Source organism: Pantherophis guttatus, chromosome 15 (assembly GCF_059756535.1).
Source record: "Pantherophis guttatus breed Tessera chromosome 15, ASM5975653v1, whole genome shotgun sequence".
Classification (NCBI taxonomy): domain Eukaryota; kingdom Metazoa; phylum Chordata; class Lepidosauria; order Squamata; family Colubridae; genus Pantherophis; species Pantherophis guttatus.
Window position 1 is genome coordinate 11,238,468 of NC_142077.1, and position 27,892 is coordinate 11,266,359.

General features: G+C 45.3%; 1 protein-coding gene across 3 annotated transcripts; it reads left to right on the forward strand.

Moving 5' to 3' along the window:
* The first annotated feature begins 92 nt into the window (after positions 1–92).
* On the forward strand, positions 93–27,682 carry MTHFR (methylenetetrahydrofolate reductase). 3 transcript variants are annotated; one of them, XM_087879134.1, is made up of 14 exons: positions 104–308; positions 3,160–3,274; positions 4,419–4,587; positions 7,094–7,360; positions 10,227–10,465; positions 10,554–10,664; positions 12,693–12,886; positions 13,528–13,778; positions 14,627–14,761; positions 17,580–17,760; positions 20,267–20,449; positions 21,957–22,058; positions 24,662–24,781; positions 26,425–27,682. In XM_087879134.1, exons 3-14 carry the CDS (start codon positions 4,556–4,558, stop codon positions 26,638–26,640), a joined length of 2,031 nt encoding a protein of 676 aa, XP_087735260.1. In that variant the 5' UTR covers positions 104–308; positions 3,160–3,274; positions 4,419–4,555; the 3' UTR covers positions 26,641–27,682. The 3 variants fall into 3 exon arrangements, with proteins under 3 accessions (XP_087735258.1, XP_087735260.1, XP_087735259.1); XM_087879133.1 differs by lacking the exon at positions 3,160–3,274 and adding an exon at positions 1,175–2,087 and having other exon boundaries at positions 121–308; XM_087879132.1 differs by lacking the exon at positions 3,160–3,274 and having other exon boundaries at positions 93–308.
* Positions 27,683–27,892: the final 210 nt, after the last annotated feature.

Consider the following 27,892-nt stretch of genomic DNA (forward strand, 5'->3'; position numbering starts at 1 on the left):
ACAACCACTAATGACAGACTTTTTTTTAAAAAAAGAAAGGGTAAAATGACGTCAGCGCTGCCATCTTGGAAGCGGGCATCGGGCCAGACCGCAGAAGGGGCGTGGCTGTGGCCCCCGAAGGGGCGTGGCTTTGCCATTGTATTCAGACGCGGAGATTTAAACGAGGCGCCCACGAGGGATTGCCGAAGGGCTGCTGTGCATGCGCTCTCCGTCTCTCTCTCTCTCTCTCTCTCTCTGTCTCTTCGGTGACGACGCTGGCGCGAGCCCCTCAGCTCTGCGCGTTTGGGGGGGTGGTCGCCGCGAGGAAGGTGAGTGGGGGCGCGCGCGCACCCGCGGAGCGTTCCATCTGTCCGGACGGGGGGGGGAGGGGAGGAGAAGGCGACTGTGTGTAAGCGACTGGCAAGGGAAGGGTAGAAGAAACCATTAAGAAATGGAGGGGGGGAGAAGCAAGCGTTCCTTTCTTTTTTTATATATAGCTGGGTCTGGAATGGGGCGAGAGGGGTCCAAAAGCAATTTTTCCAGCGGCCACCAAAATAATGCATTTTAAATAATAATAATAATAATAATAATAATAATAATAATAATAATAATAATAATAATAATAATAATTTCAGTTGACTGAGTTTCATGTTTAATGAGTAAAATTAATAATAATTTCAGTTGACTGAGTTTCACGTTTAATCAAAATTAATAATAATAATTTCAGTTGACTGAGTTTCATGTTTAATGAATAAAATAGATAATAATTTCAGTTGACTGAATTTCATGTTTGATGAGTAAAATAGATAATAATAATAAGTTCAGTTGACTGAGTTTCATGTTTAATGAGTAAAATAAATAATAAAGTTCAGTTGACTGTTTCATGTTTAATCAATAACAATAATAATAAGTTCAGTTGACTGAGTTTCATGTTTAATGAATAAAATAATAATTTCAGTTGACTGAGTTTCATGTTTAATGAGTAAAATTAATAATAATAATTTCAGTTGACTGAGTTTCACGTTTAATCAAAATTAATAATTTCAGTTGACTGAGTTTCATGTTTAATCAATAATAATGATAATAATAATGATAATAATGATAATAATGATAATAATAATAATAATAATAATAATAATAATAATAATAATATCAGGAGTACTGAAAAAAGAAACAGAAAGCTTTATTTTGGCAGCTCAAGAACAAGCCCTAGCCACAAACTGCATGAAGGCAAAAATTCAACATGTTACCACCAACAGCAAATGCCGCCTCTGCAGTGAGAAAGATGAGACAGTCGACCACCTGATCAGTGGGTGCAGCAAAATTTCACAAACTGACTACCTACAACGCCATGACCGTGTTGCTAAAATCATTCACTGGAAATTGTGCCAGAAGTTTGGATTTAAGTACAGCAAAAACCACTGGGAACATCAGGTTGAGAAAGTTTTAGAGAATGAGAAACTCAAGATCTTGTAGGACTTTAGGATTCAGACTGACAGGCACTTGGTCCACAACACACCTGACATAACAATAGTTAAAAAAAGTATGGTTCATTGACATTGCAATACCTGGTGATGCATGGATTGAAGATAAGCAGCAAGAAAAAACCACAAAGTACCGGGACTTACAAATTGAAGTTGAGCGACTGTGGAAAAAGAAATCATGTGTTGTCCCGATTGTAATTGGAGCCCTTGGAGCAATACCCAAAGGGCTACCCCAGTATTTAGAAATTCTAAATTTGCCGGACTTGAACATTTTGACTACAAAAAACCACCTTACTCAGAACAGCTTACATCCTCCGACGATACCTTAACGGTTCCTAGGTCCTTGGTTAGGACTTGAGCTGCTGAGCTATTAACCAGCCTCAAAGGCTGTGAATCTCACTAAAGATTAACCAATAATGATGATGATGATGATGATGATGATGATGCTAGATCTCTTTCTCCCGCTGCGCATACCCATCCGCCTTCCTGGGGGAATTTAATGAATTGAATTTTGAATTGAATTCTTTATTGGCCAAGTGTGATTGGACACACAAGGAATTTCTCTTTGTTGCATATGCTCTCAGTGTACATAAAAGAAAAGATACGTTCATCGTGAATCATAAGGTACAATACTTAGTGATAGTCATAGGATACAAATAAGCAATCAGGAATCAATATTGTAAAAGAGCCTGGTGGTGCAGCAGACTAATAGCCCGTTATTAACATTCAGCTGCCTGCAATTACTGCAAGTTCGAATCTCCCCAGGCTCAAGGTTGACTCAGCCTTCCATCCTTTCTAAGGTAGGTAAATTGAGGACCCAGTTTATGGGGGCAATAAGCTGACTTTGTATAAATATACAAAAGTATGAAGGCTATTGCTTAACGCACTGTAAGCCACCCTGAGTCTTCGGAGAAGGGCGGCATATAAATCAAATTAAAAAAAAAAAAACAACGTAAGGATACAATTAATGCCTAATAATTCAATGAATTATGGTCCCGTTTTGCATGCGAATGTGTGAATCGAAGGCTGGAGAGAAGCGTGTGATTATTATTTTTTTTCCCCTTGCAAAGTTTTGCAATTTCCTTTCAGGGTTGCAGACCTGGTGCAATTTCCCCTCCCTCCCCAGGAAGGAAGGAAGGAACCCTGCCCCCCCCATAAGAATTGCAAAAAGATTATTTCCTTTTGCCCCACCCTAAAAGAAAACATTTCCTTGCATTAATTAAATAAATAAAGCCTCCAGGTTTATAAATAGGCACCAGATTTTCGCCCCCTTATATGGGTTGGGCTGAGAAATGGAGGGCAGGGGGACATATCTGGGGGGTGGGGGGCGACCTCCAACTTTAAGGCTCCCACTTTCCTGCTGAGATACAAAATGCCATTCTTGGTGGACCCTGCAAGTTCCCATCGTCACTAACTACATGTCCCATCCTCGCTACCTACCATTTTAACCAGGCCAGATTAATGGCAATTGTAATCTTTAACAGGGGCGAGCAGTGTGGTGTAGTGGTTAAAGGCGTTTTTGGACTAGTCTTTCCTTGTACAGGAAAAACAACAGCGCCTGGGGGGGGTCTTTGGACCAGCCCCGAAACCATCAGAATTAAGAATGACCCCAAGGGTCCATAACAAAACTCCCCCAAAGGGGAAAGATTCTGCGTCCAATCAATTTTATTTTTTTTCCTGCAATTTCCTGCAATAGGGCCTGGTGGCTCAGCAGACTGATAGCATTGTGATTAACATCAGCTGCTTGCAATTACTGCAAGTTCGAATCTCGCCAAGGCTCAAGGTTGACTCAGCCTTCCATCCTTTCTAAGGTAGGTAAAATGAGGACCCAGTTTGTGGGGGCAATAAGCTGACTTTGTATAAATATACAAAAGGATGAAGGCTTTTGCTTAACGCATTGTAAGCCGCCCTGAGTCTCCGGAGAAGGGCGGCATATAAATCAAATTAAAAAAATAAAATAAAATAAATTGCCACGGGCTAAAGTAGTCCAGGTTGTCCTCAACTTATGACAATTCATTTAGTGACCATTCGCAAGTTACCACAGTCCTTCAAAAAAAAAAAAAAGTAAGTTATGACCATTTTTGATCCCCCGTTGCGACCTTCCGACAAACAAACTCGATGGGGAAGCTGGGTTCCCTTAAGAACCTTGTTACTTTAACTTAACCGCTGTGGCTAGAAAGGTTGTAAGATGGGGCAAAACTCACTTAACAAACGTCTCGTTTAATAACATAAAAATCAGGCTCCACTGTGGTCATAAGTTGAGGACTACCTGTGCGGGTGAATCCTGGCCAAAGGTTTATTGCCTTGAATGGTTTTTAAATTTTACTGATACGACGTTACCTTTGTGACCCGGAGTCACTACGGCTTCAGTACCAATTAGAATAAATTAACAGAATAACAAGAGTTAGAAGGGACCTTGGAGGTCATCTAGTCCAACCCCACCCCAAGCAGGAGACCCAAATAAAAGGGGAAGAGATTGGAACGCAACCTGGGGGAACTTACCTTTCACTTTGCAAGATTTTATGATTTTGTGGCTCAGTTTCCAGAGTTTTTTTCCTCAGGGAGGTGGGGGGGGATGAAGCTGTGGGAAGCTCCCCCTCCCCCAAAGAATGAAATATTTTGGGAAATATTAAAAAAAAAAAAGGCAGCATATTCGTGGGGCAAAACTCATAATAATAATTATAACTTTATTGTCATTGTACGTGTATACACAGTATATGTACAACGAAATTCACTTAACTCCCAAAGACCAGGTCCAACACACATAACAATCCCCAAACACACCCCCACCCACCACAATTCCCCACCCCTAAACCACTTAACAAACGTCTCACTTAAAACATAAATTTTGGCCTGCGTTGTGGTCGTAAATCGAGAACCATCTCTATAGAAAGACTTTAAGAATCTTTTATCAATAAGATTGTAATAATTTTATTATTATTATTATTATTACAGTAAAGGCCAGGAAAAAATCCGTCCCCTCCACCATGCCTGCTGTGGAAGAGGAATTTAAGGAGATTTGACACACGCAAATTTCCATCTTTTTTTTTTCCCGTTGGGATTTGCGGGAGCCAAGACTTTGGACTTGTCCGATGGAGCTGGCCGAAAAAACGCCCCTTGCAAGGTGGGTACCGTCCTTATATTTAATTTAATGTAATTTATTTATTTTAAAATAATTTTAAATAATTATTTGAATAATTAAATAATTATTTAAATAATTATTTCAAATAATTATTTAAAATAATTTTAAATAATTATTTGAAATAATTTTTATGAAACAGAAATCAAATTAACAGAAATCAAATTAACAGAAATGTTTATTAAAAAAGAAACGTTTACAATTTTCTTCTTTTCAACAATTTCGCCTCAGTCAGCGCTTCTTACATATCCATTTTTCTCCCTTATTTCAATTGGCCTTTTATAACATACAATTGATATATTGATTTATACACATACAGATAACAGTGTACTCAATAGCGATCATACATTCTGCGTCCCTTCCATTTCCACTCGTAGGTTACTGCATTTCAACTCCTACATCTTCCTCATTTACTCTTCCCGTGCCTTTTAGCCCTCTCCTCTAACCATTCAGGCCATTTCTCCCATTATTTTATTATTTTATTTTTAAATGCATGTTTGGGAATCCGGTTTTCCTGTTTGTTTCTGTGCCCGAGCGATAATCTCACCCTCTAGATAAGCTTTGCAAAGCCTCTTTTCCTTGCTGAGCAAACAAGGAGGTGAGTGGGTGGGTGGGCTTTTCTCTGGGAAACCCACCTCCCCCATTGGTAGAGAAGCCAGGCGCCGATTGGCGGGGACTGTTTTTTTTTTGATAAAGGGGTGCCTGCAGGTTGCTTTCTTTGCAAGGGATATTGTGACACCAGAGACAAGGTGTGACTCTCTTGAGGACAATTGGCCGCTTTGCATTTCTCCAGACCTTTGCGGGAAGGTCAGATCCAGTAGTATGGGCTGGATCCAATCCACTGAGTAAATGCTGGGGTGAACTTGGCCCATGAGCCCCCCCCCAAATAAATTAGCAAACTGGAAGGCTTGAATCGGTCAACCAAATCGGAGGGAGGGTCCAGACCCCGGTGGAAAATTACCCAGAGGGACAACGCCAACACCAGGTGAGTGAATGCTTAGGATCACTCTCCCTCTCTCTCTCTCTCTCTCTGCATCCCTTCCCTTGACTTCCTCCTCTGATGGGACCCTGAAAAACTAGCCGTGTGGTCCCCCTTCCCCGCTGGAAGAAACGGGGGGGTCTGCAAAATTTTGCAAGGCTGGATAGCGGCTGAGCTGAGATCAGGACGGAAACGTAAATGGGCATGGGGGCTGAAATTTCTTAACTCAATATTTTTGCTGCTCCTTCCTGCCTTTTGCTGTTTGGGGTGCAATCATACCCCCGCCCCACTCTCCATTCTCTCTTCCCCTGTTTTTACTTTTGTTCTGCTGCTGGCTTGCAACTGGGGGATTGATCATGGATTTGGGGCTGATTATATTCAGGCTTATAAAAGGATCAACTGATTATAATCAGTTGATCCTTTGCGTAATCATTTGCCTCTCCTGATCTGCAAAATTAGGGCTGCCTTCCCCACCCCATCCATGCCTTCCTTCAGTGGGTCAGGGAGAAGTTGTGCCTTTCCGTCTGCAAATCGCTTTTTTTAAAGATTTCCAGTGGTTTTCAGAGTAAAAAAAAAAATTCTCACTGGCTCTTGCAAACAGCTAGCTAAGAAACTCCTGCTTGGATGAAGGCATGGGAGAAGTTATTAAGCCACCTGGAGTCGCTTACATTTATAAATGGAATACAGGTGAATTTAATGCAGATGAAATTCTAGATTAGATTGAGTTCAGGTGAAATGCAAATAAACCATTCATTTAGTGACGGCCCTGAAAAAAAAGGACTCGGCCATTTTTTTCACACAATCGTTGTGGCATCCCCCAAAGTCGCATAATCAAAATTCAGACGTTTGGCAATTGGCTCGTATTTGCAGTGTCCATCCTGGGATCCCCTTTTGCGACCCCCTGACAAGCAAGGAAGCTTCCTGAGGAAGCTAGATTCACTTAACAACCGTGTTACGAATTTAATGCAGGTAGTCCTTTAGGTACGACCACAATTTATGTTGCTAAGTAAGGTATTTCTTAAGTGAATTTTGCCCCCATTTTACAACCTTTCTTGCCACAGTCGTTAAGTGAATTACTGCAGTTGTTAAGTTAGTAACCCGGTTGTTAAGCGAATCTGGCTTCCCCATTTGACGTTGATTGTCCAAAGGTCGCAAAAGGGGATGACGTGAACGGACACGGCGACTGTCATAAATACAAGCCAATCAGCCATAAATGCGGTTGTAAGTGTGGAAAATGGTCACAAGTCACTTTTTTTCAGCGCCATTGTAACTGAACGGTCACTAAATGAACCGTCTTAAGTCGAGGACTATTGTAAGTGCAGTGATTCACTTAACTGTGGCAAGAAAGGTTGCAGATTGAAGAAACACTCACTTAACAACGGTCTCGCTTAACAACAGAAATTTTGGGGCTCAATTGTGGTCATAAGTCGAGGATCACCCTGTAAAAAGAAATAGATTTGCACGCCGAATGCGAGCCAAGCACGATTGTTGTCTTCTCGTTGTTTCCTCTAGGGCCTTCACCATGGTCAACGAGTCCCACGGTGAGTTTCCTCCGATGAGTAACGGCCTCAGCGTCACCCGATCCAATGGCAGCAACAGCAGCAGCAGCGGGGAGAGCTCCCAAAACAGCTCCCGGTGCTCCACTCCCGTCCTAGACACGGAGCGTCACGAGCGCCTGCGGGAAAAAATGCGTCGTCGTCAGGAATCCGGGGACAAGTGGTTTTCCCTAGAGTTTTTCCCTCCCCGGACAGCCAACGGAGCCGTGAATCTCATCTCCAGGTGAAGAAGCAGGAGGTCACGGAGGCTCAAACGTTGATTATTAAGAGCCGCGGTGGCGCAAGTGGTTAGAGTGCGGTACCGCAGGGCTACTTCTGCTGCCTGCAATTTGGCAGTGAGAATCTCACCAGGCTCAAGGTTGACTCAGCCTTCCATCCTTCCGAGGTCGGTAAAATGAGGACCCAGATTCTTGGGGGCAAGAGTCTGACTCTGTAAACCACTTAGAGAGGGGTGTAAAGTACTATAAAGCGGAATATAAGTCTACGTGCTATTCCTTCTTTCCTTCCTTCCTTCCTTCCTTCCTTCCTTCCTTCCTTCCTTCCTTCCTTCCTTCTTTCCTTCCTTCCTTCCTTCCTTCCTTCCTTCCTTCCTTCCTTCCTTCCCTCCTTCCCAGTGGTTAGAATGCGGTATTGCAGGCTAACTCTGGCCACTGCCAGCAGTTCGATCCTGACCAGCTGCAGGTTGACTCAGCCTTCCATCCTTCCGAGGTGGGTAAAACGAGGACACAGATTGTTGGGGGCAAGAGGCTGACCGTAAACCACTTACGGCTGTAAAAGCACTGTGAAGCGGTATATAAATCTAAGTGCTATAGCTTCCTTCCTTCCTTCCTTCCTTCCTTCCTTCCTTCCTTCCTTCCTTCCTTCCTTCCTTCCTTCCTTCCTTCCTTCCTTCCTTCCTTCCCAGTGGTTAGAATGCAGCATTGCAGGCTAACTCTGCCCACTGCCAGCAGTTCGATCCTGACCAGCTGCAGGTTGACTCAGCCTTCCATCCTTCCGAGGTCAGTAAAATGAGGACCCAGATTCTTGGGGGCAAGAGGCTGACTCTGTAAACCACTTAGAGAGGGGTGTAAAGTACTGTAAAGCGCTATATAAGTCTACGTGCTATTCCTTCCTTCCTTCCTTCCTTCCTTCCTTCCTTCCTTCCTTCCTTCCTTCCTTCCTTCCTTCCTTCCTTCCCTCCCAGTGGTTAGAATGCAGCATTGCAGGCTAACTCAGCCCATTGCCAGCAGTTCGATCCTGACCAGCTGCAGGTTGACTCAGCCTTCCATCCTTCAGAGATCGGTAAAATGAGGACCCTGATTCTTGGGGGCAATAGGCTGACTGTAAACCGCTTAGGGCTGTAAAAGCACTGTGAAGCGGTATATAAATCTAAATGCTATTGCTTCCTTCCTTCCTTCCTTCCTTCCTTCCTTCCTTCCTTCCTTCCTTCCTTCCTTCCTTCCTTCCTTCCCAGTGGTTAGAATGCAGCATTGCAGGCTAACTCAGCCCATTGCCAGCAGTTCGATCCTGACCAGCTGCAGATTGACTCAGCCTTCCATCCTTCCGAGGTCAGTAAAACGAGGACCCTGATTGTTGGGGGCAAGAGGCTGACTCTATAAACAGATTTATTTATTTATTTATTGGTTCGATTTATATGCCGCCCTTCTCCGGAGACTCAGGGCGGCTTACAATGTGTTAAGCAATAGCCTTCATAGTTTTGTATATACCTGCTTAGTAGGGCTTTTTGGCGCCCCCAAGCGGTATTCTATTTTATACAAAGTCAGCTTATTGCCCCGACAACTGGCTGCTCATTTTACCTACCTTGGAAGGATGGAAGGCTGAGTCAACCTTGAGTCTGGTGAGATTTGAACTCGCAGTAATTGCAGGCAGCTGACAGCTAAGTTCTACTTAACAGCACTTTAGTCCGCTGCACCACCAAGGTTCCTTAGTAGCACTGTGAAGCAGTATGTAAGTCTAAGGGCTGTTATTGCTATTCCAACAGCTGATGGCCTCGAAAGTATCCGTGGATTCATTTAAAATCCTGAGTTGATGGATCTCCTCCACTTCCATGGGTGCTTGGTTGACGCAACCCAATAAACCTTGAATCTGGGTTGACTCGAACCAATAAACCTTGAATCTGGGTGAAGGGAACACAATTGCTCTAGCACGCTCTTTCCAATACAGGTAGTTCTCGATTTACGACCACAATGGAGCCCAACATGTCTGTGGCTAAGCGAGACCGTTGTTAAGTGAGTTTTGCCCCATTTTACAAGCTTTCTTGACAAAGTTGTTAAGGGAGTGGCCGCAGTTGTTAAATTAGAATCACAATGGTTAAGAGAATCTGGCTTCCCCGTTGACTTGGGTCATAAAAGTGGACTGAATGTCCGTCCCTGGGACACTGCACCCGTCATAAATATGAGTCAGTTGCCAAGCATCTTGTGGGAAGTGTATGCCAGGGAGACAGTGCCAGGGCCCCCATAGCACCAGAAACCTCAGAAAACAATACCAAGAGATTCAAGCCAACCCTTCCCCCTTTAAGGAAACCAAGAAGCACCAGCTGAAAGGAAGACACTGCTAACAAAGCTGACAATAGAAATACTTAAGTAGAGCCATTAAGATAAGGGGAATCAGGGTAAAAATAACTCACCTGGAACTCCATATCTTATCCCTCCCCCTCTGTTGAGAGAGGGCTGTTCAACTTGGATATAGATGGCCTCTCTGACACCTCTTTCAAATCAGTGGTCCTCTCTGTCCAAAATTTGGACTTTGCTGTCTTCAAAAGAGCGGCTTTTGTCTTTTAAATGTGGACTGCTGAGTCTAGTCCTGATGGATTTGTTCTCCTACGTTGAGCCATGCGTTGATGAAGTGGTTGTTTTGTTTCCCCAAATGTCCCAACTGTCTGCAAGGAGTATAAATCCTTCCATTCCTCACCATCCAAGTCAGAGCTGAAGAAGCTTCTTGGACGAGAAGCGAAATGTCTTCAAAGAAAAAACAAAAAGTCCAGTTGCCTCTTGAAAAAAGCACCTTTGGGACAACCGTGACCTGGATGACTGAGAATCTCCATAGACACCTACCAGATGAAGATGGCCAATTTCTTTTGTTCCTTGCAGGTTCGACCACATGGGGGCAGGCGGCCCCCTTTTCATCGACGTCACTTGGCATCCGGCTGGCGATCCGGGTTCCGATAAGGAGACCTCGTCCATGATGATGGCCACCACCGCCCTCAACTACTGCGGGCTAGAGACCATTCTCCATATGACCTGTTGCAATCAGAATAGGGAAACCATCACCGCCCACCTACAGAAGGCCAAACGTTTGGGGCTGAAGAATATTATGGCGCTACGAGGAGGTGAGGAACGACCACAAGATGGTCTCTCCTTCCAGAGGAAGGAAGGACCATGTTTTCTGAAGAATATGGGGGTCTTCTTCTCTCGCAGATCCTATTGGGGAAGAATGGGAAGAAGAACTGGAGGGCTTCAACCACGCAGTGGACCTGGTGAAGCACATCCGTCAGGAGTTTGACGATTATTTTGACATCTGCGTGGCGGGTGAGTAGATGAGTTTCACACAAAGCTCTCCTGATCTTCTCAAGAGGTTCCTCAAGAGTCGGTCCATCTTTTCTAACCAGCGGTGGCGCCTTCTTCAGGTCACCTTGGACTCCTGGCAATGGCCCGGCCTGGTCTCTGCCATTTTGGGGGCAACGTTTTCATAACTTGTTGGCCATGGTCATCTTGGGTTTGAGGGAAAGAAGTTTGTCTAAGCTCGCTCAGCTAGCTTTGTGTCAACAAAGAATGAATTCAGGTTTCTTCACTTCTCAAGTTTCACTTTTATGGACATTACGTGAAATTTATCTGTCCGGTGATACACACCGACTTTCCGTCTGTGTCCTGGTATGTTAGGACTCTCTAAGAAAACCAGGTGGCTTGGCCACTCAGTATGCAAGTTTCTAGAGAGAGATTTGTGCATTTCACCCAAATTTTGAAGTTTAATTCAGAAACCTCCCTTCTTCTGCTGGATTCCTCCTGGGTCCCGATGACCTGAGGAAAAAGAGGAAGCTTTGAGACTAACAAAACCATAGTTTCTTCTTTTGGAGGAGGGCAAGTAGAGGAAAATAAGGGGTAGGTCCCAGAAACGCGAATCAAATCCTGTAAAACAGGTTTCTCTGTCAACATGACTATGAATTACACGGAGGATATTGTTTTGTTTTGTTTTTATTGAAAAGTTTTATAAGAAATACAAACATTTCCCCCACCACCACCCTTTCCCCCTCCCTAGACTTCCCAGAACAGGCACAGGGTATAGCATTCACAAACATAAAGCTAAAGTATGCTAACAAATTATTGCATTCATATTCTCCCTAGGTCTTTAACTCCTTATAGCTCAAAAACTATAAACATAAACTACTTAAAAATATTTCATTCATAAGCTATATGAATCTTCTTGTTCGGGTATTTTTTTTGCATATAGTCAATCCATCTTCTCCATTCTGATATGCATCTTTCATTTGAATGATCTTTAAGATATGATGAAATTTTTGCCATCTCAGCCAGATGCACAACTTTTAATGTCCATTCTTCAATGGTAGGTGGATCTTCCTTCTTCCAGTACTGTGCCATCAGTAACCTGGCAGCTGTTATTAAGTTCAAAACCAACTTAGTCTCTATTACAGTACAATCCGTGACTATTCCCAACAAAAAAAACTGTGGTGTAAATTTAATTTTTTTCCTTAAAATATTTTGAATAATCCACCATATTTTAATCCAAAAAGCCTTAATTTTTTTACATGTCCACCATATATGAAAATATGCAGCATCTTCACACTCACATCGCCAACACTTGGGTTGTAAATTTGGATACATACGAGCTAGATTTTTTGGGTCTAAATGCCATCTATAAAACATTTTGTAAAAGTTCTCTCTTAAGTTCTCTCTCTTAAGGAGGATATTGTTGTGGTCCGCCAGCAGCCTTCGGAGCTGGCAGAAGAGTCGGACAGTGAGGAGGCTGGGGGAAGAACATGGGCCAGTCCCTGAATCTGGGGAAGGCCCAGATGAGGGCTCTGCGTCAGAGGCAGAGATGGGGCCAGGGCCATCTGAGAGTGATGCACGGACTCTGGAGCCTCCAGAGTCGGACAGCAGAGAGGCAGAGGAACAGGGGGACCCTGTTCCTAGCGCGCTCATGAACAGTTAAAACAAAAGGGATGACTCGGGAGTAAGGCCAGGAGATGATTGGCCCCTCCCATAAGGCTTAAAAGAGGAGCAAAGGCATGTGGGCCCTTTGCAGGAAAGCAATGTTGTTAATTCTGTTCCCAGTCGGCATCTCTGTTTGATTCTGTGCTCCGTGTGGCTTTGCCAAGTAGGTCTTTGGCAGAGTGTCAAGGGAGATAAAGGCTGGTGATTATCCTGAAGGACTTCTTGCAACTTTGGGACTCAGCTGTGAATGAACGTAATTCACAGCTGTTGCAATAAAAGAAATTTTTGGGACTACTTGTGTGTTTTAAGGACTCAGGAAGCCGAGATATTTTGATAAGAAGGGTAAAACCAGGTTGAAACTCACCGTTTCTCACTTTTATTTGGAAGGTTATCCTGGGGGGCACCCTGAGGCCGAGAGCTACATCGATGACTTGAAACACCTCAAGGAAAAAGTGTCCGCCGGAGCGGATTTCGTCATTACGCAGCTATTTTTCCGGACGGAAACTTTCCTCAAATTTCTAACAGACTGCCAGGCCATCGGCATCAGCTGCCCCGTGGTGCCGGGGATATTCCCCATCCAGGTAAAGGTGTCCCGCATACAGGTGGCCCTCAAATTACTACAATTCGTTTTAAGGACCATTGGGAAGTTACAACGGCGCTGGCAAAAGTGACCGATGACCAATTTTTCACACTTTTAACGACCGTTGCAGCATCCCCAGGGTCACGTGATCAAAATTGGCAACCGACTCATATTTATGACGGTTGCAGTGTCATGTGATTTTCCCCTTTTGGCGACCCACTGAAAAGCAAAGTCGATGATGGGGAAGCCCGATTCACTCAACAGTTAATTACTTAAGTTATCAACTGTGGTGATTCACTTAACGGCGGTAAGAAAGGTCGTGAAATGGGGCCAACCTCACTGAACATCTGCCTTGCTTAGCCACAGAAGCTTCAATGGCTCAATTGTGGCCATAAGTCAAGGACTACCCGTATTATAACAAAGCAACTAATACCGCAAGGCCACTCGGGAGTCACCTTGAACCACGAGATGGGCGGTAAATGAATTTGATAAATAAAGAAATAAGCTTTCTTTAGCTTATTATTATTATTGCCTGAATGGCAATAATTCAGGCAATCTTCCTTTCAGCGTTTCCCAACTCTAGCCATTCTAAGAGATATGTAGACTTTTCAACTCTCAGCCGGCCATCTTGATTTCTTTCAGGGTTATCATTCTCTGCGCCAGCTTGTGAAGCTCTCAAAATTGGTGGTGCCTCAGGAAATCAAGGACGTCATTGAGCCAATCAAGGACAACGATGCGGCCATCAGGAACTACGGCATTGAACTGGCGGTCAAGATGTGCCGAGAACTCTTAGATAGCGGCCTGGTCCACGGTCTGCATTTCTACACCTTGAATCGCGAGGTGGCCACCATGGAGGTCTTACGACGGTTGGGCCTTTGGAAAGAAGACCCAAGGTGGGTCTGTCCAGAAGGTGGGATGGCTGGACACCTGGGGCTCAGCCTTGGCTTGGTGAACAAGCCCCAATGGTCTCCTTTCCAACGCACGTTAAGCCATAAATCATGATTTATCACCCTAACATCTGGATTGGCCTATTCCACTGAGCTAAACCCAGATGAGGGAATTTGGTCTTGGCTGTTTTAAGACTCCAAACTTGGCCACTTTAAGACTTTGTGGACTTCAGCTCCCAGAATTCAAGCTGGCTGGGGAATTCTAGGAGTTGGAAGCCCACAAAGTCTTAAAAGTGGCCAAGTTTCTGGGGAATTCTGGGAGTTGAAGTCCCCAAAGTCTTAAAAGTGGCCACGTTTGTAGACCTCTGCTTTTAGCTAGGGACACGGGATAAACTTGATGTAACTTCCTCTTTAAGATGAATTTGGAGTCAGCTTGCTTTAAAAAACGCCACTGTTGTCATCTAGGAGAAGTCAGGGAGGATTGCAAAATACAAATTAAGGAAAACAGAACCAAAATTTCAAAAATCACATGAGTGAAGATTCCAGACTAGACTTCCTCATTTCTCAAGCAACTGTGGTTCAGGATAGCCCTCCCTCCCTTACCAGCTGCTGTGGCTTAGAGATGGAGCTCTTCCCTCACAATCAGGAGGTTGTGAGTTCAATCCTAGGTAGAGGCAGATGTAGGGGGTTGGACTAGATGACCTGCAAAGGTCCCTTCCCACTCTGTAAAATCTGAAACTTTTCCATCGTGGTTAGTGATGTCTAGATGAGCTACCTTAAAAAGCTCCTGGAAAAGTCTGATCCAGGGTTTGAACTGTTTTTAATTTTTCCATCCCTGATATTCTCCACGCCAGGCGTCCTTTGCCATGGGCGGTTAGCGCTCACCCCAAACGGCGAGTTGAAGACGTCCGGCCTATTTTCTGGGCTTCCCGGCCGAAGAGCTACATCTATCGGACGCAGGAGTGGGACGAATTCCCCAACGGACGATGGTGAGTGTAGTACTCTTGCCTGTTGATGCAAAACGAACGAAATAGCTTTTACTGGAAAACAGTCGCGCTTAAAACAAATTCACGTCAGCGCGTTATTCAGGATTTGGTGGTCAGATTCTGTTTTTATATACATCGTATATAATCCCTGTGAGAAAAACAACCCTCAGGTGAATCAACAGGAGACAGATGAAGGATTAGGTAAAGGTAAAGGTTCCCCTCGCACATATGTGCCAGTCGTTCCTGACTCTAGGGGGCGGTGCTCATCTCCGTTTCAAAGCCGAAGAGCCAGCGCTGTCCGAAGACATCTCTGTGGTCATGTGGCCGGCATGACTCAACACCAAAGGCGCACGGAACGCTCTTACCTTCCCACCAAAGGTGGTCCCTGTTTTTCTACTTGCATTTTATTTTTTTACGTGCTTTCGAACTGCTAGGTTGACAGAAGTTGGGACAAGGAGCTCACCCTGTTATGTGGCTCTCGGGATTCGAACCGCTAAACTGCCGACCTTTCGATCGGCAAGCTCAGCGTCTTAGCCACTGAGCTGCCGCGTCCCTGTATGTATGTGATGAACAATTAAAAGAGCCTTTATTGTACAAAGAAAGCTTTTGCAAAAGCGGACCCTCTGAGCTAAATGTGGTAGCTGGGCAGAGGGACGATGAGACAAAGGAACACATGTCTTTTATTCACTCATCAAGACCAGGCCTTTATCACTGCCCCCTATTTTGGGGTTCACAATCTAATTATTTCCTTACATGGTTATATGGTTATATCTCCTTACATCAGGGGGACGGGCTGCTGGGGGTCCGCAGGGGTTCGGGAGAACCTCTAGCTAAGATTCTGTGCAGTTCGGAGAACCCCCACATCCCACTCTTCAATGGTCCCGCCCACCCCACCCCTCCCCTCCCAGGAGTCCTCACGTTTTGGATGCAGGTAAGTGCAGGGTGCACACAGAGGATCGGGGAGGGTGAAAAACGGGCCTACCAAAAGTTCAGGAGGGTGAAAATCAGGTCCGTTTCCAGCCTCCAGAGGGCTTCCGGAGCCTGGGGAGGTCGTTTTCACCCTCCCAGAGGTTCAAGGAAAGCCTCCGGAGCCCGGGGAGGGCAAAAACGCCCCCCCCACCCCCGTGGTGCAGGAGGCCGACTAGGCCACGCCCACCATGGCCACGCCCACCCAGCAACCAAGCAGAGAACCCCTTGCTAAAATTTTTGAAGCCCACCTCTGCCTTACATAATTAGTACTTCCTTAACAACAGTTACTATTATCTTAACAATAAAGTTATTAATTTCAACAGGGCATCTGGTGCCTTGACAGCGGTCTTCCTGTCTTCCTGGAAATTAGCTGTTTAGCCCAAATACCCCTGTCATAATAGATTTATAACGTTGTTATTGCTAACTCAGTTTCTTGAATCCCGAGTGCCGCGTAACGGGGTGAGCTCCCGTGACTTGTCCCAGCTTCTGCCAATCTAGCAGTTTGAAAGCAGGTAAAAAATGCAAGTAGAAAAATAGGGACCACCTTTGGTGGGAAGGGAACAGTGTTCCGTGCGCCTTTGGCATTGTCATATCGGCCACATGACCACGGAGACGTCTTCGGACAGCGCTGGCTCTTCGGCTTTGAAATGGAGAGGAGCACTGCCCCCTAGAGTCGGGAATGACTAGCACATATGTGCGAGGGGAACCTTTTTACCTTTAATGAGTTCTGAGGTCATACAAAGGATAAATATGGCGTAACTCTTGCTCCTTACTTTTACAGGAATGATCCTTATTTCTCTCAATCCCCCAAAATTTTTGCATAAATTATATATAGGTAGTCCTCGACCTACAACCACATTTTGAGCCCAAAATTTCTGCTGCAAAGCGAGACAGTTGTTAAGTGAGTTTTGCCCCATATTTATGACCTTTCTTGTCACAATTGTTCAGTTGAAATCCCTGCAGTTGGGAAGTTTTAGCAATACAGTTGTTTCAGTGAATCTGGTTTCTACATTGACTTTCTTGTCAGAAGGCTGCAAAAGGGGATCATGTGATTCTGGGACACGGCAGCCATCATAAATATGTTGCCAAGCAACCACATTTTAAAATTTTTTTTTTATTTTTAAACATAACAAAATATAAAACAACCATCATCCATTACAATCACAGAAAGTGTGTCGATCGGTTAAAAATCTTTTGTGCTTAATCCCATATCCACAATTTACAAATTATTTAATTTCCTCTTATTTAACAATTTTATATATCCCTATATGTTATTATTCTCATTTAACAATTATTTAATAAAAGTTTTAATTCTGATGAAAAAAAAGGAAGAAAAAAAATACTTCTTATATTTTATCATTACATTAATTTCATATTTCATACTTCATTTCCATGCCTTATTATCTAGCCATTGGTAAAACAAATCCCATATCAAATAATATTGTTTGTCTTCCTGTTCTCTAATTTCAAATGTCAATTTACTCATTTCAACACATTCCATAATTTTCTTAATGAAGAAAATTTTCTTCATCTTCAGTAGGTATTTTCTCTTTTTTCCAATTTTTAGCAAATACAATTCTAGCCGCTGTTAAAACAAGCATCCGTATTTTGATCACGTGACCTTAGGGGCGCTGCAATGGTCACAAGTGTGAAAAATTGTGGCCAAGTCACTTTTTTCTATACTGTTGTAACTGCTAATTATGGACGTTAAAGCTGCTCAAAAAGTCGATGCCCTTAATTTAAATGTTAATTTGAAGGCTCTCCAGCAACAATCGACCAAAGCATTTGAGAATTTCCTACTTCGGTTCTTCTTTCTTTTCACCCACTTGCCAATTCTCCCCCAAATCTCCAGGGGCAACTCTTCGTCCCCCGCCTTCGGGGAGCTGAAAGACTACTACCTTTTCTACTTGAAGAGCAAATCCCCCCGAGAGGAACTCCTGAAGATGTGGGGGGAAGAGCTGATTAGCGAGGAGAGCGTCTACGAAGTCTTCAGGTGCTACATCGCTGGAGAGGCTAACAGGAATGGACACAAGGTGAGAATTCATGAAAAGCACGGAACTTTTCTGGTAAAAGAAGAAGAAAGATGGATGTTGGTCATGAGAAGTCCCAGCCAAAATTGACTGCTTTGGTCTAGGGTCCCTTCTCCAGCCATGTATCTCAACCTTGGCCGCTGGTATCCAACACCAGATAAGTTATCTAAAATGTATAAAGGTATGTCAAAAAAATTAGACTTGACTAGACTTGACTTGACTTTTGACTAGACTAGACTAGACTTTTGACTTGACTTGACTTGACTTGACTTGACTTGACTTGACTTGACTTGACTTATTTATTGGCCAAGTGTGATTGGACACACAAGAAACTTGTCTTCGGTGCATAAGCTCTCAGTGTATATAAAAAATACGTTCATCAAGAATCATAAGATACAACACTTAGTGATAGTCATAGGATACTAAATAAGCAATCAAAATCAAACTAGGCCAAGTGTGATTGGACACACAAGGAACTTGTCTTTGGTGCATAAGCTCTCTGTATACAAAAAATACATTCATCAAGAATCATAAAATACAACACTTAGTGATAGTCATAGGATACTAAATAAGCAATCAAAATCAAACTAGGAAACTAAATAAATATAAATCGTAAGATACAAGCAACATGGTTATAGTCATAAGTGGGAGATGAGAAGAATAATAGTAATACAGTCTTAGTAAATTATTTGACAGAGTTGTGGGAATTTGTTGTTAAGCAGAGTGATGGCATTCGGGAAAAACCTGTCCTTGTGTCTAGTTGTTCTGGTGTGCAGTGCTCTATAGTGTCGTTTTGAGGGTAGGAGTTGAAACAGTTTATGTCCAGGATGTGAGGGGTCTGTAGATATTTTCCCAGCCCTCTTTTTGATTCGTGCAGTAGACAGGTCCTCCATGGAAGGCAGGTTGGTAGCCATGGTTTTTTCTGCAGTTCTAATTATCCGCTGAAGTCTCTGTCTGTCTTGTTGGGTTGCAGAACCAAACCAGACAGTTATAGAGGTGCAGATGACAGACTCCATCGTTCCTCTGTAGAACTGTCAAACTGTCAAATGAATGTTGCAGGTGTAAAAGTAAAAGAAGGGAGTTTTTTTTTTTTATTGTTTATGGTGGACATGTGATAAAGCAAAGACATTTTGGAGTAAGGTTCATATTCTTAAAAGAAAGATAAAAATGAAACCGGAAACTTTTCTTTTGGGTTTCACGGAAAACGATTTGGAGAAAAAAAATCCAGAACTTTGATTTTATATATGTTGACAGCAGCAGCAAGACTCCTGAACGCACAAAAATGGAAGATTGGTAGCTGCTTATAAAAATGGCTAGTTTATATTACTATGAAAAAAGCAAAAAAAGTTGCGGTTTGGTGTTAATGCTTAATTTTACTGCAATGGAGGGAGTCCGAAGTCAACGCTCGTTTTTTTCCCTTTTTCCCAGCCCTTCCTCACTTCTCTTCCCCCTTCCCCCCCCCCCAACTGCCTTCCTATTTACTTTTGTATTTTGTACTAGCTGATAACACGGCGTTGCCCGGGTATTTATTTATCCCAATCCTGTGTTAGACAGGAAGATCAACTTCACCCTGAGCCCTGAGTTCGGCGAGAATTAAATTAGTTAGAAATGTTTCCTCTGTGCCCCCAGAAATGTCAAGTAACACAATACCATCTTGTTGCTTTGCTAGCTGATCCACGATCATCTGGTATGCTTTTTTTCTGATCTCGATTTAGAAGTGGCTTCTTGTCTGCGATATATGCACTCAGCTGTTCGACGTTGTAGTTCTTTTCTCGTACGTAATCTACGTGAAGTACGTCGTGTCAGTCTCGTACTGGTCCAGGCAGGCAGAGTTGCAGTAACGTTTTATTGATCATGGCCATACATTTGTCCTCAAAAATAATCAAAGCCTTGTTGAAAATGTCCGGAGCAAACGTAATTTCTAATGTTGGATTTTCCCCCTTACCAGAGGGAGCCCCCTTGTGGAGTACTGTGAAGCCGTTACCATGGCAACCTCACTGTGCTGTACAGTAGAAGCCATTTTAAGGCAGTGCAGTAGAAGCCATTTTAAGGCACAACAGGCCTTAAACAGGTATCTTAACAGAACACACACCCTGTGTTAGGGGGGTGTTAGAAGTGTCTTACCCCCACAGTATTTCTTTCCAGAGAGTAAGTCATCTGTGTATCAAGTTTGGTTGAAATTGCTTGAGGCGTTCCAGAGTTATGCTGGAACATACACACACACACATATATTTCCACTTTTATATACCATGTTTCCCCTGAAATAAGCGCTTGGTCTTATTGCCATGCGCTCAAAAGCCCAATTGGGCTCATTATCAGGGGATGTCTTATTTTGGGGGAAACAGGGTATATAGATTTTATCTTATAACCTAATAAATTACAAAATAAAAAATAAAAAGCTGTTCTGACTGGGGAATTCTGGGAATTGAAGTCCACCCGTCTTCCAAGGACCAGGTTTGATGAGAGAAACACCCTTCTACAGCTTTGATCTATTTTCCTTTTCCTTAAGGTCACCTGTTTGCCATGGAACGATGACCCTCTGGCCGCTGAGACCAACCTCATGAAAGACGAGCTGGTTAAAGTCAACCGGAGAGGCATCCTAACCATCAACTCCCAACCTAACATCAACGGAAAGCCTTCCACGGACCCCATCGTGGGTTGGGGACCAGAAGGTGGCTACGTCTTCCAGAAGGTAGCTGTTGTGGCCCACTAGTGGCCAGCGGAGCTGGCGGCAGACTCAGACAGTGAGGAGGTTGGGGAGGAAGATGGGCCAGTCCTGGAGTCTGGGGAAGGCTCTGATGAGGGCTCTGCATCGGAGGCAGAGAGGGGGCCAGGGCCGTCTGCCAGTTATCAACTGCCTTCAGAGTCAGACATCAGTGAGGCAGAGGAACAGCTGGAGCCTGTTCCCAGTGTGCGCATGCGCAGAATTGCCAGACGAAGGGAACAGCTAAAGAAGAAGGGGCGACTCAGGAGTAAAGCCACAGGTGGACGATGAATGGCCCCTCCCAGAGGGAATAAAAGAGGAGCGACAGGGGAGTGGAGTTTGTAGGAGACAACTAGTTCATTCCTGCATTCTTGCCAATGAAAGATAACGGCCTGGCCACTCTCCAAGCCTGATAAAGGTCGGTCATTGTGAACTATCTTGAAAGACGGTGGGAGAGGAAAGACTTGGCTGGAGAGGAATTCAATGTCAATTAAATAAAAGGGGTTTATCGGGATGAGGACTCAGCTTCGTGCTGCTGGGAAAGCCTAGATCAGAACAGTAGCCTCCTTAATCAACTTGGTTGATTCTTTGTTTCTGTCCCTTTGGGGTCAGTCTTGACCCCTGGCTGGAAGACTCCCTTTTGGAAGTGGTTGGCCATTGCTTGCTTCCCCGGGGTTGAGAGAGAGGGACTGGCATAAGGTTCCCTAGTTGGCTTTGTGCCTAAGGAGAGGGAATAGCAATAGCAATAGCACTTATATACTGCTTCACAGTGCTTTACAGCCCTGAGCCGGTCAGGATCGAACTGCTGGCAGTGTGGCAGAGTTAGCCTGCAAAACCGCATTCTAACCACAGGGAGGGAGGGAGGGAGGGAGGGAGGGAGGGAGGGAAGGAAGGAAGGAAGGAAGGAAGGAAGGAAGGAAGGAAGGAAGGAAGGAAGGAAGATAGATAACAATAGCATTTAGACGTAACTGATTCAGCAGGATTCAATAACTTCTCTTTATATATAATATGACACATGAAGTAAATATACAATACCAAAAGCAGGTTTTCCAGCAGGTAGTAAATACAAGCAAAACACAAGCAGAGGAGAGGAGTTTCCATTTCAGTTTTGAGCAGGAGACTAGTTTACAGCACAGACTTAGAGCTGCAGAGCTAAGCCACGCCCAGGCTCCTTGCTATCTCCTTCTCCCTGTTGCTCGCACAGCAAATACTGTTTCAGTTTCCAAACAGCCCTCAACTCTCTCACACACCGACAGGACGCTAGCCAGATGAATACCGATGGATGCTGGCAGGCAGAGGCAGGATTTTTTTTCCTTCTTATTTTCCTCCCCAAAAACTAAGATGCGTCTTATACTCCGAAAAATGCGGTAGGTTTCTTAAAAATGGCAGCCGCTTGCGAAGTTGTTTCAACCTCATCGACTTTAAGCTGTGTGGACAGAAGAGAAATTGCTCTCCTTTTCTCTCCTCTGACTTCCCCCCTACCCCTTCCTTACAGGCTTACCTGGAGTTTTTTACCTCAGCCGAGAACATCAAAGCTCTTCTCACAGTTCTGAAAAAATATGGAGAGCGCGTGAATTACCACATCGTCAACGTGAAGGTATTTCTGGAATTTCTCAGGCCAGTGCCCCCCCCCCAAAAAAACTTTGGGGCACCAGGGACCGGTTCTGTGGAGAGAGTTTTTTTCCATGGATAGGAGGAAGACGTGGTTTTCCATGCTGCCTGCATCCCACGGATGGGGTGTCGCTTGTTTGCATGTCCCGGTTTCTGGCATGCTGCGGCCCAGTGCTGTTCCACAGACCGGAGGTTGGGGACCCCTATTTCAGGCCCCTCAAAACCAAGGATCTCTCATTGATCAGAAAAATAGAATATCAGCTCAGCTTTGTATGGCTAGAAAAATAATAATAAGAGTTGGAAGGGACCTTGGAGGTCTTCTAGTCCAGCCCCTGATTGAGTGGGAGACTCTATACCCATGATGGCAAACTTATGGCACCAGTGGTGGGTTTCCAAATTTTTTACTACCGGTTCTGTGGGTGGGGCTTGGTGGGCGTGGCATGGCTTGGTGGGCGTGGCAGGGGAAGGATACTGTAAAATCTCCATTCCCACCCCACTCCAGGGGAAGGATACTGCAAAATCTCCATTCCCATCCCACTCCAGGGGAAGGATACTGTAAAATATCCATTCCCATCCCACTCCAGGGGAAGGATGTTGTAAAATCTCCATTCCCATCCCACTCCAGGGGAAGGATACTGTAAAATATCCATTCCCATCCCACTCCAGGGGAAGGATGTTGTAAAATCTCCATTCCCACCCCACTCCAGGGGAAGGATACTGTAAAATCTCCATTCCCACCCCACTCCAGGGGAAGGATACTGCAAAATCTCCATTCCCACCCCACTCCAGGGGAAGGATACTGCAAAATCCCCATTCCCATCCCACTCCGGGGGAAGGATACTGCAAAATCTCTATTCCCACCCCACTCCAGGGGAAAGATACTGCAAAATCTCCATTCTCATCCCACTCCGGGGGAAGGATACTGCAAAATCTCCATTCCCATCCCACTCCAGGGGAAGGATACTGCAAAATCCCCATTTCCTCCCGATGAGCTGGGACTCGGGAGGCAGAGAATAGATGGGGGCGGGGCCAGTCAGAATTTTTACTACCGGTTCTCCGAACTATTCAAAATTTCCACTACCGGTTCTCCAGAACTGGTCAGAACCTGCTGAAACCCACCTCTGTAGGGCACGCATGCCAGAAGTGGCATACAGAGCCATCTCTCCGGGCACGCGAACCGTCGCCTGTTGCTCTTCCAGATTCTGGCGTGCCGGCCAGCTGGTCTTCACGCATGCGGGAACATCAGAAACTGGGAGAGCAGCAACTGGAAGAGCAGCTGGGGATTTTGCAGTATCCTTCCCCCAGGAGTGGGGTGGGAATGGGGATTTTGCAATATTCTTCCCCCAAGAATGGGGAGGGAATGGGGATTTTTCAGTATCCTTCCTCTGCCATGCCCACCAAGCCACACCCACAGAATCGGTAGTAAAAAAATGTGGATTTCACCATTAGGTTGACTCCCTCCTCTCTGTGGCAGCCCCTCAAATATTGGAAGCCTGCTATCGTGTCTCCCCTGGTCCTTCTCTTCACTAGACCAGCCATGCCCAGTTCCTGCAACCGTTCATCATATGTTTTAGCCTCCAGTCCCCTAATGCTCTTGGTTGCTCTTCTCTGCACTTTTTCTAGAGTCTCAACATCTTTTTTATAGTGTGGTGACCAAAACTGGATGCAGGACTCTAGGTGTGGTCTTACTAAGGCTTTATAGGGTGGTATTAGTACCTCTCTTGATCTTGATTGTATCCCTCTGTTAATGCAATTTAGGATTGCATTGGCTTTTTTGGCTGCAGTTGCACACGGCTGGCTGATATTTAGCTGGTTGTCCACTAAGACTCCAGGATCCCTTGTATTTGCAAATGGCCCCGATTCAAATCCTCTGCCTCGAAAATGGGCTTTTACATTTTGCTCTCAACCCCTGGAGGGCTCACTCCCAAACTGCAGGGCGGTGTGTCCTCGGGAGCAAGGGGACGATGGGAGTTGTAATCCCGCCCCATGTTGAGGTAGTCTCCCTGTCTGTTCTTGGCCTGTGTGTCAGATTTTCAGGCTGTCTTCAAATAAATTGCATTGCAAACAACGTCTTTTATAAAACAAATTTCCATTTTATTAAGCCCAGCACTTTTTACACTGACTCGTTGCAGCCGGCACTGACGTGCTGCCCCAAAACCCCTCCTCTTCCTTCCCCCACTCCTCTGCATTCATTGGCCATCTTCCCAATCATTCACCCCTAATCTACTGCTCCAATTCAAAGAATTTCCCCCCTCCCATCCATCTCCTAGGGGACATTATCTCCAGAGGAAATAAGTAGCATCTTGACGTGCTTGACACTGTGTTTCTAACACGGCTGCCCGGCTAAGAGTCCTCACTTCATGGACCTGCGAAACGTTGCGTAAAATTATCTTCCTCCACTCGGGAAGAATTGAGGAAGGTTTGAAAACAAAGGTTGTCCCAGGCAGCTTTCACAACGGTTCGTTTTAGCGACTGAAAGAAGCGGCTTTTTATATGGTGGCGACCGAAACTGGATGCAGTATTCCAAGTGTGGACTAATAGTTGGGTGACCATAGAGCTCTCCATGGCATTGTCCTGTTGCTTCTGCAGGGAGAAAACGTGACCAACGCTCACGAGATGCAACCCAACGCTGTCACATGGGGGATCTTCCCGGGCAGAGAGATCATCCAGCCAACAGTGGTGGACCCAGTTAGTTTCATGTACTGGAAGGTAAACCTGTTTCCTTTCCCCCCCTGCTTTCTGTTTAGCCTGTTTCTCACAGTCCAGCCTGCAATCCAGAGGGAAGCTACCAACGACCCTTCTTTGGAAAAAAATAGCAGCAAGTCTTTTTTTTTTTTTTCCCCAACACTCCCTGGATTGTTTTAACGTATTTATTTATTTAACTTATTTTATTTTATTATTCATATTTCTATGCCGCCCACTCTCCGAAGACTCTGGGCGGCTTACACCAAAGACAGTATACTAAATAGCATATTGCCCCCCCCAACAATCTGGGTCCTCATTTTACCCACCTCAGAAGGATGGAAGGCTGAGTCAACCTTGAGCCGGTGAGATTTGATCCGCTGATCTGCTGAACTAGCAGTCAGCTGAAGTAGCTGCAGTACTGCACTCTAACCACTGCGCCACCTCGGCTCTTTTGTGAATTTTGCAGTATTTGTGAATTAATCTCTCCTTTGATCCTCATTAACAGCGCAAGCTTCTGGGGTCATTGAAATTTAAAAATGTTATACAGGTAGTTCTCGATTTATGACAACTGAGCCCCAAATTCCTGTTGCTAAGCAAGACAGTTGTTCAGTGAATTCTGCCCCGTTTTACGACCTTTCTTGTCGGAGTTGTTAAATGAATCACTGCAATTGATTTTAAATCACAGCCGCGTGATTTACATTCAGATGTTTGACCACTGACTCATATTTAGGACGGTTGCCAGCGTCCCAGGGTTAGGGGATCCCCTTTTTGCGACCTTCTGATGAGCAAAGGCAATGGAGAAGCTGGATTCACTTAACAACCATGTGGCTAACTTAACAGCTGCAGTGATTCACTTAACAAATGGGATAAGAAAAGTCGTAAAATGAGACAAACTGAACAAATTTCTGACTTAGCCGTGGAAATTTTGGGCTCAATTACAGGGCGACTACCTGTATTCATTACTGGAACCGTGGCCGGGCTGAATCCCGTGTTCGAGTCTTGCCATCTTCTCCTGCCCTATGACCAGGGGTGAAATGCTCCTGGTTTGGACCGGTTCGGCTGAACCGGTAGTGATGGCAGCCGGTGGTTCGGAGAACTGGTAATGGAGAGCCTTCTCTGTGGGGGCACCTACTATCTGGAACGAGCTCCCCCCGGAGATACGGAGGATCCCGGATCTGCGCACCTTCCGCCGCGCTCTTAAGACCTTTTTATTCCACCAGGCGGGCCTGGCCTAATCTTTTCCCTCTTTTTAATTATGCAAATTTTAATCGGTTTTTAAATGATTGGGGTGTTTTAATCTGTCTGGGCCAAATTGTTTAATTAGATTTTACTTTGTTTTTAAATTTTGTATCTATGTATTTTTACTGTTTGGCTGTTCACCGCCCTGAGTCCTTCAGGAGTAGGGCGGTATATAAATCAAATAAAGTAAAGTAAAGTAAAGTAAAGTGGCGCGAGGCTCCGCCCACCCTCCCGGTCCTCGTTACTTCCTGTTTTTAACCAGGAAGCAACCTGTTTTTTACCCTCTGCGCATGGGCAGAAGGGTTTGTGCGTGTGCAGAGGATCCAAGCGCACGCGGCTCGTGCATTTCCAAATCAGTTGGGAAGGTAAGTAGTGCCTACGACCTCTTAAAACGTCTCACCCTAACCCTGTTGTCTCCTGTGGGACAGGACGAGGCCTTCGCCTTGTGGATCGAGCAGTGGGCGAAGCTATACGAGGAAGAGTCGCCGTCCCGTATGATCGTCCAGTACATTCACGACAACTATTACCTGGTGAACTTGGTGGACAACGACTTCCCCTTGGACAGTTGTCTCTGGCAGGTGTTGGAGGACACCTATGAGCAGTTGAACAGCCCAGGAAAGGAAGAGAAAACCTCTGGATTTTGAAACTGGGGACTCCCAACACTTTTTTTTACCTCCGTCACAAATAACGGCAGCTAAGAAACTCAGCAGTATCCTGGGTTCTGCTAGGTTTTTCAGTTTTTTAAATAAGATTTTTGATGACCACTGCTATAATCAGCGGTCCCCAGCTTGGCGGCCTGCCCTGGTGCTGTGTGTGTGTGTGTGTATGTGTGTGAGTGGCAGGTGCACGCACGCCAGGGGTGGGATCCTACCGGTTTAACAACCGGTTCGCTCAGCTCGCGCGCCACATTGAGGAAAACTCACCTTCCGCATCGCTGCCGGCAAGGAAAAAAGCTGAGGCGTTGCAATCTACTCTGCCGCGCCTATCAGCTGGGCTTCGGAAATGGAAATATATGTGAGTATAACGCAGGGGCGGGCAGGCGGGCGGGCCACTTTAAAATCGGTGCAAACTGGTTCGCTCATGGCTGATAGTCGGAGCTAACGTTTCGCCCGAACCTGTAGAATCCCACCACTGATGCACGCGCTCGCAGCTCCAGTGGAGCTTCGTGCCCGAGTGGAGGGTGGTTTGAGTGAAGGGCGCTTGTGCTCCCGCATGAAGCTCCCCTCGCACAAATGAAGGCCGCCTGCGCTCGTGCGCAAAGCTCCACGAATGGTTTGTGCGGGAATGCAAGTGCCCACCGCTCTCCGCTCGTGTTTAGTGGAGCTTCGCGTGCAAAGCTCGCTTGCCTGTCAGTTGTGTAAGTGGAGCTTCACACTTGCGCCTTCCTCCCGCGGCCCGGTTTTGAACAAGCCGTGGCCCGGTAGTCCGCCACGGCCCGAGAGTCCCCCCCTCCCGGCTCTAAACTTCTTAAGGCGCAGCCACAGCCAGCTTGGCTGAGACTTGCAACCTACCCCTCTTTTTTTAGTTCCTCCACTCCTCACACCTATTTATTTTGATTTTTTGTAAGAGGCGTCGAGAATTACCTTCCTCGTTTTGTTTCGGGAGGAGGGAGAGGGGGAGCGGCAGCCAGTGGAACCGTTGTAAAGGGAGGAACAATGAAATAAAATGACTCACACTGCTAACGTCCCCGGGCGTGGCCTCAAAAGGAGAATGGCTTCGTCGGAAGGCGGCATCTTGGCGTTCTCCAATGGCAAGGAAAAGTTTTGCTTGCCCCCCCCCCGCCTAGTGGAAAGGGCACTGAGGCCACCTGTCTCAGAATAACTAGAGTTGGAAGGGACCTTGGAGGTCATCTAGTCCAACCCGCTCCCCACCCAAGCAGGAGACCCTACACCATTC